Source organism: Argopecten irradians, chromosome 9 (assembly GCF_041381155.1).
Source record: "Argopecten irradians isolate NY chromosome 9, Ai_NY, whole genome shotgun sequence".
In the NCBI taxonomy this organism is placed as follows: Eukaryota; Metazoa; Mollusca; class Bivalvia; order Pectinida; family Pectinidae; genus Argopecten; species Argopecten irradians.
Window position 1 is genome coordinate 20,081,456 of NC_091142.1, and position 19,812 is coordinate 20,101,267.

General features: G+C 34.1%; 1 protein-coding gene across 3 annotated transcripts in view; it reads right to left on the reverse strand.

Moving 5' to 3' along the window:
• Nucleotides 1-1,745: 1,745 nt before the first annotated feature.
• LOC138331729 (synergin gamma-like) overlaps nucleotides 1,746-19,812 on the reverse strand; it is a 28,570-nt gene continuing 10,503 nt past the window's right edge. For 2 of the 3 annotated variants that reach the window (XM_069279482.1, XM_069279484.1), the window contains exons 5-18: nucleotides 19,212-19,456; nucleotides 18,745-18,921; nucleotides 17,595-17,780; nucleotides 17,074-17,263; nucleotides 16,401-16,563; nucleotides 15,290-15,638; nucleotides 13,576-13,636; nucleotides 12,936-13,048; nucleotides 11,557-11,589; nucleotides 6,108-8,087; nucleotides 5,555-5,631; nucleotides 5,037-5,244; nucleotides 4,042-4,133; nucleotides 1,746-3,514 (exon numbers count right to left, since the gene is read on the reverse strand). In XM_069279482.1, coding sequence (XP_069135583.1) covers nucleotides 3,272-3,514; nucleotides 4,042-4,133; nucleotides 5,037-5,244; nucleotides 5,555-5,631; nucleotides 6,108-8,087; nucleotides 11,557-11,589; nucleotides 12,936-13,048; nucleotides 13,576-13,636; nucleotides 15,290-15,638; nucleotides 16,401-16,563; nucleotides 17,074-17,263; nucleotides 17,595-17,780; nucleotides 18,745-18,921; nucleotides 19,212-19,456 — 4,117 coding nt within the window. In that variant the 3' untranslated portion in view covers nucleotides 1,746-3,271. The remainder of the gene's footprint in view (nucleotides 3,515-4,041; nucleotides 4,134-5,036; nucleotides 5,245-5,554; nucleotides 5,632-6,107; nucleotides 8,088-11,556; nucleotides 11,590-12,935; nucleotides 13,049-13,575; nucleotides 13,637-15,289; nucleotides 15,639-16,400; nucleotides 16,564-17,073; nucleotides 17,264-17,594; nucleotides 17,781-18,744; nucleotides 18,922-19,211; nucleotides 19,457-19,812) is intronic. The other variant, XM_069279483.1, reaches the window with a different exon arrangement.

The window sequence follows — 19,812 nt, forward strand, 5'->3', positions numbered from 1 at the left end:
AAGAAATATCTCATTCACATTATCAATAATTTCCCAATCGATAGGTATAACAGGTTTAACGACATCTTCTCATTTCTTAGCATTTAAGGAGTCTTTTGGAGTTCTAGGAATTATCTCATTCGAATCATCGATGTTTTCTTCCAATCGCTGCGGCTAAACAGGTTTAACAAAATCATCTTATTTTCAACATTTATGTTTTTGTTGGCGATGCGGATTGATGGAAAAATTTCAGTTTAATGAGTTACAAGAAATGCCCTATTTACAACATCACTGTTTCTTTTTGCGATGCGGATAAAGAAAATATCGACTAAAGGAGTTCAAAAAATGCCTCCCTGTCATCATCTATGTTTCTGGTCAGCATCTCTATTTCTTTTGACGGTATTGATCGAAGGAGTTTCAGTAAATATCGGATAATGGAATTTACAGAAATGTTTAACTCTCAACACCTTTGTTTCTGCTGGTGATGTGTTCCTAAGGAGTTCTGGGAAATATCTCATTAACAATATTACTGTTTCCCCTGACGACGCAGGTTGAATGAGCTAAATGTCCCATTTTGAACATTGATTTATTTGTTTTATTTTATTTTCTATTTGTGTTTGCAGGTGCAGATTAAGGACTGTCAGAAAAATGGCTTGTGAAGTTCCAAGGCTTGTCTCACTCTAATCATCCGTGTTTCTGCTCACGGTCCGGGCATATCTAGTTCACCGATATTTTTTTATCTCAGCTTCTCTGTTGCTGTTGGCAATGCGGTCTTAACGGTGTTCCGGCAAATTGTGGCTTCAGGAGTTTCAGAAAATATCTCATTCACTAATCGATGTTTACACGGTCGGTGCATTTTAACGTATTCCACGTGACAATCTCTTTCTTCAGTTTTCACAAGATCTACGAAATACTCCAGGTTTTTCTTGGAGATGCGGTTTCAGAAAATAATATCTTTCTTAATTTCTGTTTCAGCTGGATATTCCATCGTACTTTCAGCGCTTGATTTTTCCTGTCGTTGCTAGAGTTGAACGAGTTCCTCGAAAACATCTCTTTCACAGCCTTTCTGTTACTCCTGTGGACCGAGTTCAACATAGCCGAGCCAAGCCGTGGCAAACCGAGTGGACCTAAAAACATGAGAAACTGTGCCGCCCGAGCGAACGAACCCTCATTTCAGCTCCTCCCTGTTTCCACTGGAAAGGTTGGCGTAATGATCTCCACGATCATTCGCATTATTTCATTTGGAACATCTATAATTCGTGTGGCGATGTTTATGGAACTATTTGCAGGAAATCAGAATTGTCAGCAAATGTATGTCTCCCTGTGAAGTGAAATAAACAAATCGTCTGAAATCCATCTATTCCCGCAATAGTGCGTAATCTTATTCAATGTTTTCAGGGGCCCTGTTAATACATTTGATGAAAACGGTTCCAAACAGAAAAATAATACATTTGTATTCTTGCTTGTTTTCCTTGAAAGCATAACCATTATTAATTTTAACTAGCTATTTTAGCTATAGGGGAAGTAACTGTTATCATACTTTAAATTTTTTTTTATTCAATATCTACACTAATTTGAGTCAAACCAATGTACCATCTTCTTCGGGTAATGTCTAGCTTAAAATCGGTATCATTTGAAGTTTAAAAATGACCAGACATAACAAAATATTGAATTTGTATATAGAAACCAATCATGCTAAGAATGAGGCTTCATATAGAATAAATATTAATATGCTATGCCTAATAAAGAAATCCACACCATTTTGACATATTTAACAAATTTATTTTAATAGCTCTATGGTAAATGTATACGTAATTTTGTAAACAGTATACATGAACAAGGGAATGTCAACATTTACATATAACATTCATCAACCATAAATTACATTTACATATTTATACACCAAATATTGCACTGACCTTAAACACTGGTAGACATTTCTCGGAAACACAGGGGCTTGGTACAATCTTGACCCCACTAGCATTATATACATATTAGAAGCATCAATATACATGTAAATAGATGTGGAGTTTGAAAGTGATGCCAAGTCCCTGTGTCTCAGAAAGATATAAGGACATATGTTGTAATTTACAGCAAAGTAACAAATTCATAAGTATTATAAACCTAAAAAAAATAAAAATGAAAGAAAAATATGTAGACATTGAAAGCTTTTTTAGACAAGACAGAATTGAAGCAGACTTTTCGAATTCCAATCATGTTCAAATCATGCATGCATTCAGAAAATCCATCAAACATTACATAACCGTAAATTACCAGATGTTTCATAATTCATTATCCAAGCATTTTGGAACAAAGTTTAGGAAAAGGTGGTGAAATCAGTTTCAGTATTATGAATTAATAATTAAAGTCATTATTGCGAATTTGAAAAATCTGACCGTGATTTACAACAAAAATATCGGAAACAATAATTTTATCTATGAAATGCTTTATCTCATTGTGTAAATTTATCTCAGGAAATCATACAATAATGTTATATCATACAATTTCTAGAGAATACATACCAGGTAATTACTTACGCAATCTCTTTAGTATGACAGGGACTAAAATTACTAGACGAGTCCACTGGACAGCCTATTAATCATGAGATGCTAATTATCGTGCAAGTGAAGATGATGTAATATTTCAATAGTATCTGGACGATGTTTAACCGCTAACATTGTTGGAGAAAGAGTAAATTGTGATTGAATTTAGCATCAATTCTGAATAAATACTTTTAAACATTTTATTTGTTGACAAACTTATAACAACCACAAACTATAACAGTACCCATACTCGAAAGTCCACATCTTATGTGGCTATCATTTTACGTATTGAATTACATAATGCCATATGCCAAACTCTAAAATGCAAGTAATTTAATTATCAATGCTAAATCCTACAATGCCCAACACTAAAATGCAGGGATGTTTTTTTTCTGATCAGATTACATTTGACTTTCCGTTTTTTTTCCCTTCCTCTCTCTGACAAAACCTTATATCTTCGTGTATGCAAAACATTGTATCTCTCCTACTTAGTAACATGTATAAAATGTACAAGATCATTTTATTAAAACAGAAAATCAAATCAGGATTGGAAATGGTTAAAGCTTCAAGAATCAAAAGCAAAACTAGCAATCACATTTTTTTTAGAAAGTGAATTACCAAGGTAAGTCCCAACAGCACAATTCATAATTTGAATAATTAAAGTATACATGATTGAAAAATTAACATAACAATTATAATTTGCACCTTATTTTTAACAAAATACATGTATTTCTAAAAATAACTCCTTTTCACAATAATTCTGGTAATTTCAGAGCTGGTAAAGTAGAGTCCACACAGTTCACCCAGAAGTTAGCACACGCGGCGTGATACTGTCGTCCCCCGTATGTCAGTTTGGGACAATCCTCCTCGCGACTGAAGTTTTTACTCTGTACGTCTACATTTAACAGACATACACCGCATGCCTTCCTCTGTGATAGCGAGTCGTCCGATTTCAAAATGGCGTTGTTGAAATGGAGAGAGTTGTCGTCCGGCTACATTAAAAGAAAATCATTGTAATTAAAATAGCTTTGTAAATTATGATACAATATAAACTATAGTTTACTAGTTCGTTATTTCCATACTCCCTGTATAAATACATTTAAAAGGTCTTTTCATTGAAACTTTCTTTGTTCAAATCAAGCGTAGCTAGAAGCGTAAGCTAATGGCTGATCCATATATTATGTTGTTTCCAAACTAGCTTCATTGCATTTAATGGTAATTCACAATTCACACAATTCATAATACATGTAGTTAAAATTGTGTTAGGGGTAAGCTATTTAAATGGTTTATTGTTGACATTTGAAGAAATGAATGGGAAACTACATTCAATTTGAAACTTAATAATCTGTTACTAAACAAGATAATAACTACCCCTATATAACATATTGTTTTCTAAGAATGATATTTTTTGCAATTTTGTGGAAAACTAAGATGATGATATGCATTTTGTGTTGTGTATTTTATTACTGTGTATTACAGGGTACCGGTATCTGTAGAAAAGAAGGTTAGCAATACTAACCATAAGATTTCCCCCGACCAGAAATGCTGTCAAATTGTTCCAGGAAAGGTCAATATCCTTCAGTAGCTGGGTGAGTTTATCTGTTGCCAGACCTGGAAAATTAAAACGTAACATATTCATATCAGGTTAAAAAGTGAGGGGATCTTGTAGAAAAATAAAAAGTTTTACTTCCAACGGACTCGATACTTGTATATATCTGTAACTCAGTGTAGCATATTCTGTGGATAGGTAGATATTGTGATGTCATATGTTTGTCAGTGTATCGTCATACTTTTCACAGAAAAGAACATGACTTTCACATACAAAATGATGACATCACAAAGGACACTTACCTGTAATATGCAAAGACGGATTTGGTGTTGTCCATGGCATTAAATTTTGACCAGTTCATGATCAGCTCTATTGATGAATACAGTCAAGGTCTTGTGTATATATCGTTTTAAACAAATCAACTAGTCTAAGGGAGAAAAGTTATTGGTCTCATTTCTGAAAGTTTGTTTCACATTCTCAAGTTTTACGTCCTATTAACAGGCATGTCATGTATAGATGTGCCAGGCTTGATGGTGGAAGAAATAGGAGTAACAGGAGGAAAACCACTGACCAGCGGTCAGTACCTAGCAACTGTCCAACATGAGATTAGAACATGTCACCCAGAAGTGGAGGGTTTGTGGTAATATTTACAATATTTACATTTTAACATATACTTCAGGCTGAGATAAATTAATGTACACCATATAGATTCATCTTAATATGTATATATGTTTGGGCCATCCATATGTTTTATTATCAAAATAGGACGTCATCATACATTTTCTTCTCAAATGGATTTTAAACTGTTAAGACAATGATATGTTTTGATATGTTTTATCAGTACAACTCTATGTTGTACATGTTGTAATACAAACAATGCAAGATTTGTAGAAAAATAGTAAATCAAAATAATCATTGAAATCCAGAAGACATATTTGTCCATGCAGACAATTATGAGATAATACCTTGTGTTTTCATAGACGTGGTGATACGACATACAACTCTGAAGATCTCCACAACTCCCTGGACGTACTCCGACCCCTGCTCCGATTTCAGGACTTCATTACACACCACAGAACTACTGATAGAGTTAAAGATGTTGTTAGCATCCTTGATCATACGGTAACTGTTGTCAAGGCAACGCTGCCACTCGTAAGAATGTTTGTCGCTTCCCTTAAAAAAAGAAGAAATGTTATCAACAGAGATTTAAGTAGTATATTAGGTCATTATATACGTACATAATGTATATATAACACTTCTAAAAGGTTAAAGGATACCAATATCAAAATCGCAAAGCAAAAATCTTGCTTAACTTTTTCCACTCATTATGCTTCAAAAAACGACTACCTATAATGATCTGGATTTGATTACTTTGGAGTAAAACAAATCAACTTTTGAGTTTTTGACAATTATATTGTAAGCAGGAGACCAAAAACATTAAGCCTCCATTGATACCCTTAAAATTCAATATACTTTCACTTACGGGAATGTCTTGTAGAATATTACTGTATCTATCGCCCAAGACCGGTAAAGGCATAGATGCTCGATAAGCCTCGTTGACTGGAATATTATAACAAACAATACTTCAGAATGACAACATTCTGTCAGTCAAATCGTACCAAAAAACATTTCAACAAGAACATATTTTACGAATAAAAAAGGACATATTTACTTTTTGAAGTCTCAGATCTATAAGTAATTGAACCAATCACATTTTAATTCTATTCTATAATTATTATACATGTAATAGATTTTGTTGAAAAATTGATTATTGAACTTTGTTTTATATTTCAGTATTAATTATATAACAGCTGGAGTTAACATGTGCTAACGATTTAAACCACTGATTTTAGTTTCTAGATGAAATTCTCTGCCCTGAATTTTGTTCATTGCTAGACCGTTTATGGATTACCTTAACGTTAAATTTTAAATGCATAATGTTCTTAACTCTAACAATGATTTTTTTAAAATAATATTCTTTACCAAAGATTTTCAGCGTTAAATTATTTTGAAGCTTTTTATCAATGTATACTTACTATTGACAGAGTTGACGGAGTTGTCTACGCCAGAACTGCCGACATTACCCTGTTCGGTCACCTTCTCTGGACTAGGTTCCCGAGACTGGTCCCCTGACACCTGATCCTCACTGCTATCAGCGTTACCTTCGTCTTTAATCAGGTCCAAACTATCCACAGACTTTGACTCAACATTGACTGGAGTATCCAGTTTCCTCGGAAGGGTAGTTTCAAAGTTTCCGTACTCGTTACTCGATATAGACTGTGTGTCCTGGTCCAGAACATTCTGTACCCGACCTTTAGAGAACGGAAGCTCAAGACTGGACACTGACTGGGAGTCCTCACTTTTTGTTATGGACAGTCGGTCCTGACTCATTTCAAGTGGATCCTTGGGCAGACCTTGGTCGACATCGGTCTGGTCAAGTGCCATTATGTCTGCGTATCTGGACTGGGCAGTTGTTGTAGTTTGTTTGGACTCCTTGACCACTGGTTTCGACACAACACCCATGCCCTGTATAGGAAATTTCCTCCGACTGTCGTCAAGCATATTTTGAGGCTGATGATAATCCTCCATATCTTCATATCCTCGACTGAACTCTCCGAAGTCTTCATCCCCATGATCGTCATCCATGGGAGGTGGAACTCTGAAAGCATCTTCATCATCATCAGGACCAAGTGATGGTAGACGTTTAGCCTTGGAAGAAAACACTTTTTTCTCTCCTAATGTTGATTCTCCGTCCAGATATGTATTTGCGGTTTCTGCCACCTTAGGATTCCATTCCGAGTTCACCATTGTGTTTTGCGTATAAACAACTTTAAGGTCTGTAGGGAGTTCCTGTGGTTCTCTTACCTTAAACAGACCAAGAATTTCTTCAGAACGTAAACCTTCTTTCTTCACCGAGACGACTTTATCTTCACTCTGAATCTGGTCACTACTAAAAGTCTGATCTGGACCCTGAAAATCGGCCCAGTCGTCACCTTCTGTCTCATTTTGTTCAAATGCTGGAGCAGCTTGCAACCCCCCGGGTCCACCTCCAGTATTGCCTCCTGAAAGTGCTGACCATCCTATTGTACCCGTGTTTGTTTTAGAACTCTCATCAAAACCTGACCAATCAGAATCTGTGTTACTGTCTACTGGTTTGACACTTGTAAGAGTAGCATCCATTGGTTGATCGCTAATTAAAGTAGCATTAGCAGTTGAAATGATCGGTGGTGCACTGTCAAAAAGACTAAGAATACTGTCCTTTCCTGAATCGGTGCCAGCGGTATTCGCTGGTACTGGATCTGATTGTGCCGGTGCCTCTTCCAAACCAGCGCCTTGGAAATCAGCCCAGTTATCACTATCTTCTTCATTGTCTGCAGGAGGGTTTAGTCCATCTGCTGCAACTTTTTCATTTTCCGCACTTAATTCCGATCCAAAGTCTAAAGATCTCAATGCAGCATATTTGTCTTCATCACCGATTAATGTCAGACTAACGTCACTCCCAGAAGCTTTCAATTGGTCATTTTCTGCAGCCAATTTAGAAACAGCAGATTTACTGAAGTTTCCTGCAACAGGTGCTTGTTGGAAATCGGCAAAATCAGAATCCGACGATTTGGTAGGAGAATTCCCAAACTGTACATTGGATTTATCCGATGAGTCTGCCACGACAAGATCCGGAGTGTGAAACTGTGAGTTTTGGGATGACTTAGAAGAAACACTAGTTACAGCTGCGTCACCCTGCGGCTTTGACCACAAGTTACGTATTGCTGGGATAGCAGTGGGGACGGCTGTAGGAGGCATGCTGGGTAAAGGAAGTGACGACTTCGACACAGGACGATGTAGCGGACTTTCTTGCTGTTTCTGTTTTCTCCGCTCAAAATCCTCCAGATAAGACTCAAACACTTTAAAATCTTCATTTTCTGACTGCTCTGAAGAAAACTGGCTACTATCACTCGGCTTGCTGTCCGCAGATTTAAAATCGTCAAAATCGGCTTCGAGACTGTTTGGGGTTGATGGGCCTTAAAAAACAAAATGTAAGATAATAAACCGTCAGCAGATAAAAAAAAACACCATAAAAATCAATACCTAACCCACTGGGAGCGGACGGAGGTAAACAATAATACAAGTACAGTGAACAACACATTTATAGGAGATAAACAAACCATCAATTTTCTTGTTAAACATAATTTTACAATCATTTTACTACAACAAAATCCTTTATATGATAAATCATCTTTCTCGTTAAATTGAGATAAACTATTAGTATTACATGTAAATTGTAATTTCTTAATGGAATTGGTGTTAGATAGTCTTTAAATTTGAATATGTTATCAGACTCCCTTAATATTTAGAATATACAATAATTCAACTGATAAATATTAAAAAAGAAATAGTGACTTATATTGTTATTATGAATTTCAAAGTATAATTGCATTTGAATAATTATTACTATAGTCAAAAAGTATAATTGAATTTGCTATAAATTGTGAAAGAAGAATTTTTTTCAACATTTGCGAGGACAATGTTCAACATTATTATCTATCTTAGCTGACTTTAAAATACATTTTGTAAGTTTACAACTTACCATAGCCTAAACCCCAATAAAATTGTACAGAATTTATCAGTATTGAAAATTCAATTCATAACTGATTTCTTTGATTTAATTCTAGATTAAACTGCATGCATACTTCGAAATGCCAATTCCATTTCATGTCGGGGTATACATATTTAAATGTATACTTGGGAACTAGATAGAGAATTCCACCAGTAAGTATAATACCGTGCCTTAATTAATCAAACTCTAACAACATCAAATACACTCTATTACAGCAATAGTTACTGAAAGCAAACACAATTTTAGGCGAGCTTAAGTAGCACATCAATAAACAATGAAACCTACAATACAACTATGCGTATATATAGGATTTTTGCTATAAAAAGTAAATATACAGTATCTTCATTTAAAAATTGAAATCATCAAAATCCTTAATTAAGTATAGTATTAAAGTGTTAAAAGTTTTAAAATAAAATTGAACTGAATGATTTTATCAATGTAGAATTCTAAAATTCTTCAAAATTATCTAATAACATGTACATTACCATGCTAAGGAATATAAATACGTATAACACATGATTTTACTTTGGTCATTGTACAATATTCTTATATATCATCTATTCTTGTTAGGGTAATCAATGCATGAAATTATTAATCAAAATAATTGCAATAATAGTGATACAAACACAGGAACTGAAATGAATAATGATGCCAATATACATGTCCAATATCCTACAAATAAGAATAACATAGAGAGAAATTAAAGCCAACCTTCTCAAATCTAACACCACATTCACTTACTCTTAGACACCAATAATAGAAAGAAACAGTAATCAAATACCAATGGACCCTCCACAAAAAGGTCATGCAATGAATGCCTGTACTAATCTTTACACTAATTAGTGAATCTTGAGTACAATGTACCAATGGTTGTATAACATAAAGATGCGTATATATAGGATTTTTGCTATAAAACAATGTACCAAAAGGTTGTATAATATAAAGATGGAATCAGAGGTTGGGGCATTTTGATCTATCAGAAGATCTATCAGAGTTGCTTCCCTTTGTTTCACTGTTGGTACAGACAAAGTGTGATCTAAGAAAGAGTATCATTAGCCATTAGTCTACTGAGGTAGGTCTCTCCAGTATAATAAGTTATTCCAGTAATCTGTGTCATGAAGATTAAGAATTTTGATGTCTAATTAATCAAGTGTATTATTAATTTTGTTATAAACTAATTCAGCTATATGCGAGTCTACTGTCCTTTACAACATTTTTTTCAGTTTTTTAATACATGTATCTAAATGAATATGCCAATTTTGTCAGAAACACTTCTTAATGTTTTCAGCAAATATCATAAATAAAACTTTAATATTTTACATCCATGCTATTGCTGTTGGTACATAATACATGTAATGCCAAGATACAATTTCATAGAGACATGTAAACAAATATGACTCATTTATATGTCGTCATGCTGGTACAGCTTAAATGATTAATGTATCAGCTTATATATACCAGTGTGTTACTCATTTCTCTATGGTAAATTATCAAGCAATGCTGTATCTGTTAGCAGGGAGCGAGGCATTGTAATGTTGCAACAAGGGAAAGGTTGCATGTTGTTAGGGTTACAAATAAGGTTAATAAGTACATATGACTTAAATGTAGCATAAGAAGCTAATAAGGTTTACAATCAGTACGCAAAAATCAACAAAATACATTACATCTAAGACAACCTTTTAAACGTGGTGAATGTGTGTTAAAATTGGCATTATACATCATACTGGATACGTCAAACTTCTATGGAGTGCTTATGTATCAATGGCACCATCAACAAAATTGTGACAATATAATTCTATAATGCTAGTGTTTCCCCTTTTTTTTCTTTTTTTTTGGGCGAAATTAGCAAAAAAAAAATATCAGAACAAATAAATTTCAGATGCAAAAGACAAAGGGTAAATATAGAGGATTTTCATAACAACAAAATTAAATATCTACTTTTACATTTTGATATAAATTAACTAGAATTATGTTAAATAAGTACCGGTATCTTTGAACTTAATAGAGAAATAACCCTACCTCCATATGAAATTGAGACATAATTGACATGCATGGATAGTATTATTGTATGCCTCAAATTTTATAGTACAGTGCGGGTAGTGGCATGAAAATATCCAAAATTATGGCCTGCATTTTTGATGTTCTTATACCAATAATGAACGTTCCATTTTTTTTTATCCAACCTGTTTTGATAATCCAAGAAGGCAGAATTACAGGTTTTCATACTGGTTTAAAATATTAAGGTTTATTAAAATAATTACTGAAATAATGCATTTTATCACATACTGAGCCGTACAGCCATGCTATAATATTGTAAAACACATGTGTAATAACATTACATCTGTATTGTGATGTCACAGGTAATAATCATATTCTAATTATGATGTCACATGATTGTCTTAGAAGATGGAAATGTCAAATGTTAATCTATACCAAATGGGAGTCTGATTTCTCTTGAATAAAAAAAAAATAAAATTGAAAGGTTTGTCTATACATTTTATATATTTCCATAAATATTGGTTATGTGATAAATAGAATCTTACACTTGTGGAAATGTACCTGGTAAAATGAAATTATCAATTTTTTATATTTTTATATTCCACTAACCTTAAAGCTCTTGGCATGTCAAATAATTGAACTTGTTTTGATATATTTCATATTACATTACCACTCCTATAAGATCCTTTATAACACAATGCATTATAATACAGAATGTATTGAAGCTACCAATCCTTCATTTGATAAAATCAGTAAGTTTGTACTAAATCTTACAAACCAAGATGTTGACGAGCAAAACAAAACCAGGAAATCAAGAACATAGCCCCATACTATATAATTAATAACAGGATGCAATGCTAACACCTGCAGTATACCTGTAAGAAGTTGTCTTTGGGGAGAAGCGGAAACTGCACAAAAACAAACATCACTACATGAAATATTGACTCCCAATACACAACTACAACAGTTATTAACTATTAATAGAAACCAACTTATTCTCATGGAGACATAATTTTGTTTTTTCATGCAACAACTTTTTCACAACTATTAAATTTCACAAATAGTTTATGTAACATGTGTTTGAAACATTTTCGTGACTAAAATGTTTTCCTAAAATAAACAAAATTAAATCACACATGATGATATGTTGGTTTGCAGTAATAGAAACTAGAAGAAACTCAACAGATGAAAAATTTAATATTATCTATTTGGAAACCAGACACTTTTAAAAATTCTACAGATTTTTGAGGGAAAAAATAGTATATACAGTATTTATTCAGCATCAAGAAATATTTTAATAACCTTTAAGAAATAAGCATCCTAAAGAAACAGAAAATTGATTAGGATCACCAGCCCGGTCTGATTTTCGATGTAAATGTCAACCTTATTCTAAATTCCTCACTATTATCCAAGACTAGGAAGCAATCTACACTTTTTTTTATAAATCTGAAATTAGAATCCTATATTGCTTCTTCAGCTCTGCTACAATTATTCTGTTTTTGCAAATTACAGACTTATCTGCCCTTGTTGGTAGGTATTAATTTCATTTCATTTGTTTACGAGCATAACGTCAAAATTTTCGGAGAAAACAATGTTAATTTTCCTCACAAAATAAAGAGGTCACAATGGATACCTACCCACAAGGGATGAAACTCTGTAGGCAAAGACCGAATATAAAGTAAACATATCAAATTTAACAACCTACTGATATAATAAGATAAAATTACTGTAAAAATTAATATCTGAGTGTTGAGAAGCATCAATGCTACAATTTAAGACGAGAGAACTAGGAACAAACTCTTTATATTAATTTTATGACTTTTTGAAATTTTTTATCTGATTAAAACCACAGATCCTTTTGATTCTGTTTCAGAGGATTTGATAACATCCAGTTAGGGGTCACATTCCGATGACCTTTATATTCCCTGTATGTCATTCAGTTCAAATGCCTTTTCTTTATCTACAGGTAGAATGATCTCTAATGGAATGTTGTCAGATCCTATATCAAATGGAGTGAGTATATTATGGACATATATTTTAATGAGATTGTCAAATACCTGCAATTAACAGAGAAAGAAAACAATTTGTATAATTTCTCTCACGTATTGTGATGACATTAACACGGGGTGTAGAAAGACAACAAATGGCAAAAGTGGATAACATTGAACAAGTTTGAGGTGTTTAGTGCAGAGAAAGACAAGTTTGTATTAAACACAACAAAACGATCATTAACAGTAGTCACCAGTAGACTTACCTGACGAATCGTCACTGCCAAAGAAGTTCTGTACGTTGGAGTAGGTCATTTCTGATGTGATTGGTCCAGCCATCTTCTCAGCCTCAGCAGGCGTTGGAACCTCATACAAGTATCTATAATAATAGACATATATTCATAGGATACCAAAGCAATAGTTTAGAGTCAAAACTAAGAAGACCATTCAAGACACAACAAAAATTGGTCTTAAAAGACAAATGGCTTTTATAAACATGACATCAAATTGTGTTGACATTTTTGGCAAGAAGGGATACAAGAAATTGGTCTTATTACATAAAGCATTAAATTGGTAACTTCAATAATTCAGTGAATATTTCTATCACATAAGTCCTAGACTGAGCATTTTAAAAAAAAATTATTTATCAGGATATGTTCTCAATTGTGCTTTGACAATAATACAAATTGTAGTTGATAAACTATTTAATTTCATCATGCAGTCACAACACCATTACACAGAAAAACTCAAAACTGTTAACAAAAGCTTACTTTTTTTCTCCAACAAACTTAAATATTGCATTTCATATAATAGCTATTTAGATATTTGACCCAGACCTATGATTTTATTTAGTTCAAGTAAATTCCCAGATACCACAAAGGAGTGACACTAAATATATAAACTCACTCAATTTGTGGTTTCTTTTTTGGCCTAGCTTGTTGTTTTGGGACTACAGGTACAGGTGTTTCTGAAAACACATAAGATAAAAGATCAGTTTTACACATTTTATAAAACAGATTTTTTGACTGAAGAATGAGTTTTCATGTAATATCACAATGAATAGTAAGTTCAATTTGCAAGGTCAATATTTGACTCTTTTTTATACACAACATATTTGTGGAAGTTAAATTTTGCAGTTCATGTAATTAGTGAATTATATGATACTATTGGTATGATTTAATTTCTAACTATTTCACTGGTGTCGAAAATTTATGTATATCTTGCATTTAAAATGCAAATACAGTAAAACCCCTCTAACTCGAACCCGGATTCCTCGAATACTCCCTATTCGTCGAACTGGTCGTACGGTCCCGACCGTGTCCCTATATAATCTATGTAACAAAACCCCGGATAGCTCGAACAGCTATTCGTCGAATACCCCTTATTCCTCGAACAGAAATATATCCCCGTTAGAGCAAATACATAGTATGTAACCATGCATTCGTCGAACAGGTGTTCGGCCCTTGATAATTGTTTACCTGTGTCACACCTGACTGCACCGACCGTCACGGATAATAGCTCACGACCTGTGTTTATACAGGTGTCGTATCAAGCCTTTCGCTTATTAAGGGCTTAACGCTGTCAGTATCAAACCTTTCGCTAATTAAGGGATTAACGCTGTCAGTATTACCTACCTTCACGATCGCCAGTCGTTGTTTGATGCAAATTTTATTTGAAAATTTCAGAAAAGGCATTAAATAATCGATCTCTCTCTCATAATAATCTTCGCTTAAATACGAAAATACGGAAGATGTTGATTTGTGTTAATAGAAAGAACGCATTGTGAAATGACAAAAGAGTCGGAAGAAATCGCTGACGTCCAACTTCCTGTATAAGTTAAATATTTTTTTTTTTAATTTCTGTGGTTTTTTTTCTCCAAAAGATATAAGCGATACCAAAATTTGATAAGTACAAATCACATTGACCCGTGTTCGTTTTTATCAGTGCGTTCCATATCTTTTCCCGCATATTGTATTTTCGTAACTTTCCTCGTGAACACATGTAACCTAACGCTTTTACAAGATAGACATAGGTACCAATGTTTGTTCGTAACTATGCTGGTTTATAACTTTATAGTGTGTATTTATTTTATAAATGAGTTAAATAGTTTTTGTTAATTAAATCATCGAAATTGTACGCACTGTCTGTTTTAGCCAATATGGTACATGTATTTTGTACCACGTTTGACGATCGTTTACATTTGATTTACTTTGTCGTCAGTATTTTCAAACCCTCATTTTGTGTAATACTTATTTTTTTCAACTTGATATTGCTATCAAAAAACACTTTCATAAAAAAAAATCAAAATGCTGAAATTACGGTAATTAAAATGTATTATTTGTCAGGGAGACCGGACATTTTGACTGTCAACGGTCGATCATGACCAACCTCGGATGAGTCGAATACCCTGTATTCCTCGAATTATTGATCTGGTCCCCTGCTGTTCGAGTTATAGGGGTTTTACTGTATAATGAAAATAAAACACAGCCAAAATTTAATCTCTACAAAGTACATAACCTTTATAATCCATTTTGGATTATTTTAAAGTTTTGTGCCCTGCGGTAATGTATCAACTTAAATACTATTACATCACAGTCAATACAATGGCAAATAACAATACCTGGTTGGGGAGTTGGCCCAGCTGCTTGAAAATCAGCAAAATCGTCGTCACCCCCAGCAGGGAAAGCCAGTGTCATCCCCACAGGACCACCTAGATGAGGCTGTGACCCGGGTAACTGGCTCCCTGGTTGTAGTGGCAGACCTGTTGGAATGTTAGGAGTAGGCCCCATTGGTTGTTGAACCGACGTCTGCGGCACTGGTCCCGCCAGGTCGAGGTGACCTTGTTGACCTGGAGGGCCATGACCTTGAGGAACAGTTGGTCCTGAAGGTCCCTGACCTTGGCCCAAGAATGGAATAGGAGGCTGTGGGAGTTTGTGGAGTATGTCCATGGTCAGGGACTGGAAGTTGTTCTGAAAAGTGCAAATTGATAATTAGTAACTCATGATGTATATTGTATAGTGGTATATCATACTAAATGATTTACGCGCATGTCTGGTAGTTACCAAGATACCAACTTGATTTGTCCTCTTTTATGAAAAGAAGACTTCTCAGAAGATATTCCAGATTATAGATGGAAGAGTTCCCAGAAGCAGAAGAACTACAAATCTAAAGATTGGAAGCTATATTCTTACAACTTTTGTTGTTTACCTTGGCAACAAGCCTATAGGCCAATCACCAAGAGATAGTTACACCTGGATAACTGTCCCACTATCATGGTTCTATTTCTTGTCTGCCTGAGTTAAAGCATCATGGGTGTAACAAAAAATAGTGATGCCTGCTAAAACAATTTAGTGTTAATAGCATTGAGGCAGATGTGGCGTTAATTCTGAGATCACAGAGGTAGAAGTAAGGATTGATTTTAGCTGGACCAAAGGGCTTGCCCAAAAGAAAATATAATGGGCCTTCAGTGATTTAAGTGGCTCTGATATTTGGGACCTGGAGAAAATTTTGAAAAATGTAAATTCCTCTGGTGCATATTTATTTTCAACCTAAAATTCAGCATTTGATTTTTTTTTTTTTTTTTTAAATTCACAACAAGCCAAGCATCTCCGAACGATTAGATCTTTCTGAGATATTATCTGATAATTATAACACAATGTATTGTTGATCTAAAGGTTAGATTTGAAATGGTACTATATTTAGCATTACTATCAATATTATTTTTTGTTTACCTGTGCGAAGGCAATCAGGGCCAACATGAGATAGAGTTCCTCCTTGATCAGTTGGCCGGGCGTTGTTCGGTTGGCTAGGGTCCATATCTGACCAAGTGTTTGCTTCGTCAACCCACTCATCAACAAGATAGGGTAAAGACGCTCTGTGGCAATCTGTCCATTCCTGTGATAGAATAGTAACGTAACAATGATATATTACAAATTATTAATAATTTAATTACCTTAATTGTTAAGTTTTCCACAACCATCACATAATTCACAACACATCACACATAGACTATATTGTGGGCCTATGTATATCTAGCATCAAATTCACTTTCATATCACGGCTCATTAACTTCATTGTGATGAATAATCAATCTTCAATTTAAGTTTCTGTACCTATTATATTAATATCTGAAGGTATCTTATGTTTGGTTTTCTCGGTTTAACATCCTAATCTATACAATTAACAGGCAATAGTTATTAAAGAGTGTGTCAGGTTTAGATGGTTGAGGAAGCTGGAGTATCCAGAGAAAAACCACTAACCAGCAGTCAGTATTAGGCAACTGCCTCATATTGGATTCGAATTCACATCTTGAGGGCTTGTGATAATATGTCATAATATCTTAACTGCTTGACCACGGTGGCCCCTTTATACCTTCTAGTTCACTAAAGTCTTAGTCATACTTACACAATGGCAGCCTCAAGTACTTGTTTGTACACAGGAGGGATCCGGTCCTCATCTTTACACCAGCTTGGAATCTCAAACTTGGTCGTGTCCTGTGTAAGCGATTGTAGTCCTGACTGGGACTCTGGGGCAGCTCCTGGTTGAACTCCTGGTTGAACTCCTGGCTGAGGGGGTACAGGCTGTGGAGCTGTCTCTATATTAAGATAAATCATGAGTTATACAAGGCTTTATAATAAGCATTCATATCCTAGTTAAACTACAGTATTTTTTATTCTGATTGCCAAAAACAACTCGTGCATTTTACTGGCAAACTGTTTGCACATCTTTAAGTAATTGGACAGTGTATTGAATTATCTGAACCAGCATTTTTGCACTAAACTATGATAGACTTAATTCATTTTTTGAATATTGTTTATATTAGCTATCATGGTGACGCAAATTCAGTGTTGTGATAAACTATTAACAACTGTTGGTTTTTTTTCACTGAAAATTCAATTTTGCGAAATAAGTACATAAAATGTTACCGATCGTGAAGAGCTCTGACAGCTCATCGACAGGCTGGGTCCACTGGCGGGCCTGCTGGCTCTGGTGGAATGTGTGGTGATGGGCATGGCTAGTTGCTGGCAGTTCCTTTAATGCTGGTCGATGGAACGTTTTAGCTTTATTAGGAGCTTTCAAATCTGAACACTCCATCATCATAGACATCAGGTCTGGAGAAATGAAATACAGAAATTTACATACTAGATATAGATAATAACACAAAATCTATATTATGTAAGCCGTAGTGGTGGAGGATACAATAAATTTAGTGGGTAGTTACAACACAAAAGCTTCCGGAGTGCTAGCAAGCACAGATGAACTTCAATCATAACTAAAACTCAAATAACAAATGATCCTGATTGATTTTAAGTATTTTGATTTTCTTAATATTGTTCACCATTTCACTATATATATTCAAACAAGCTTAAATGAAATACTTGTATGTGTGAATGCCTGAAAGTGTTACATCATCTTACTGATCTTAAACTAACAAGGATAAATAATGCACAATATCTGAAATATACAATTAATCTTACATTTATTGTCGTTAAAGTAACTAGAAATAAGATACATAACTGCAACTAATTGTTCCATTTTTCATTTGAAATCAATAACTTATGTATATTGACACATACAGTGGAACTCAGTTAATACGAACTCGAAGGGACCGAGATAAAACTTCGAGTTATCCGAGTGTTCCAATTAAGCAAGTTCTCATGTCTACTGACGATCTCTTTACTTAGTATATATAGACTAGTTCTATGTCGTAAAACTATGTGAACAAGAGAGATATCAAAACTGCCGATGGTAACATGAATCGAGATATATATTTTAATATGCCTTTCTACGATAGATTATATGAAAAAGAAATAGGCATTTTTGGCGATCTCGTTGTCAAAAAAATCTCATTTAGAATTATAAGTTCATTTTATGTATGATTTTTGTCATTCGGACCTAAAATTTACTTTGCAATATACGAGTTCTTCGAGTTTTCCGAATCCGAATTAACTGAGTTCTTTAAACTAAGATAAAGAGGGAATTCGGCCGGGACCAGCAAAGTACTTCGTATTAAGCCTGGTTTTCGAATTATCCGAGGTCGTATCAACCAAGTTCCACTGTATAGAGAATTCTTACCCTTTTTCTCTTCCTTGCTTTGATTTTTATTTTGCTTCCCAGAGCTCTGTGGTTCTGTTACAGCCTGTAGCTGGGCGGGCTTGTCTTGTATAGCTGTTTCCTTTACAGGGGCAGCCATATTAGTAGCGGGACCAGCCATAAAATCTCCAAAACCATCATCCTCAGCCTCTGCAGCATCTATAATTATTATAATTTTTAATTGGATTAAAATTTTATTATAATATTAAAAGTTGCTTTAGTAAATTAATGAGAAATTCTAGGAATTTAAAATTGAGCAACAGATGAAACACTACTTAATTATGTTTCCTATTTTAAAATCCACAACGTTAACTTAATGATGTTTCAGGTTTTAAAATTCACAGACAAGTTGCCATGGAAATGAATTTTTTTATTATTATTCAATAAATGATACATTACCACTGCCTTCTATTTAGTAACATTATTTAAATCTAAAATTTATTATTTACCTTCTTTTTTTGGAGTAATGTCTTTCTTTGGTTTAGGCTTCTCCATTTTACCAAACATTGATTCCATGAGTCCTTTGGAGAATTTGTCAGTATCTACAGGAACAGGGCGACCAAATGCTTGAAGCTTCTGTTTTTGGGCTAAAAACTGTTTTTCCTTTCGTTGTCTTTCCTCTAATTGTCGTAATTGTTCTGCAGACATAGTATTGGGTTTGGGAGTAGGGCCTGACACTTGATGACCGGGAGCTCTAGAAAAATTCACCATTAAAATCACAGGATAGACAGACAATTTATACACATGCTAATAATTAACTTTTATTCGTTTTCATACTAAATCCGACTTTCTGATTGGCAGATTCTTTTTCTTCATATACTATGAAGAAAAAAACTGAGAATGACACAAAAACCTGACATTATCATGACGTCACAATAGGGACATTCACATTGCGTATTGATTTAGAAAAAAATAATCATTTCAAAATCAATGGAATTGTATGTTTAAACATATTCAATAATATCAAGTAGTCTGAAAAATAAATTATAAGCATTGATGTCACTATTTTTTAACTTGTTCATGTTATGAAATAAATTTTGTTTTCAACTT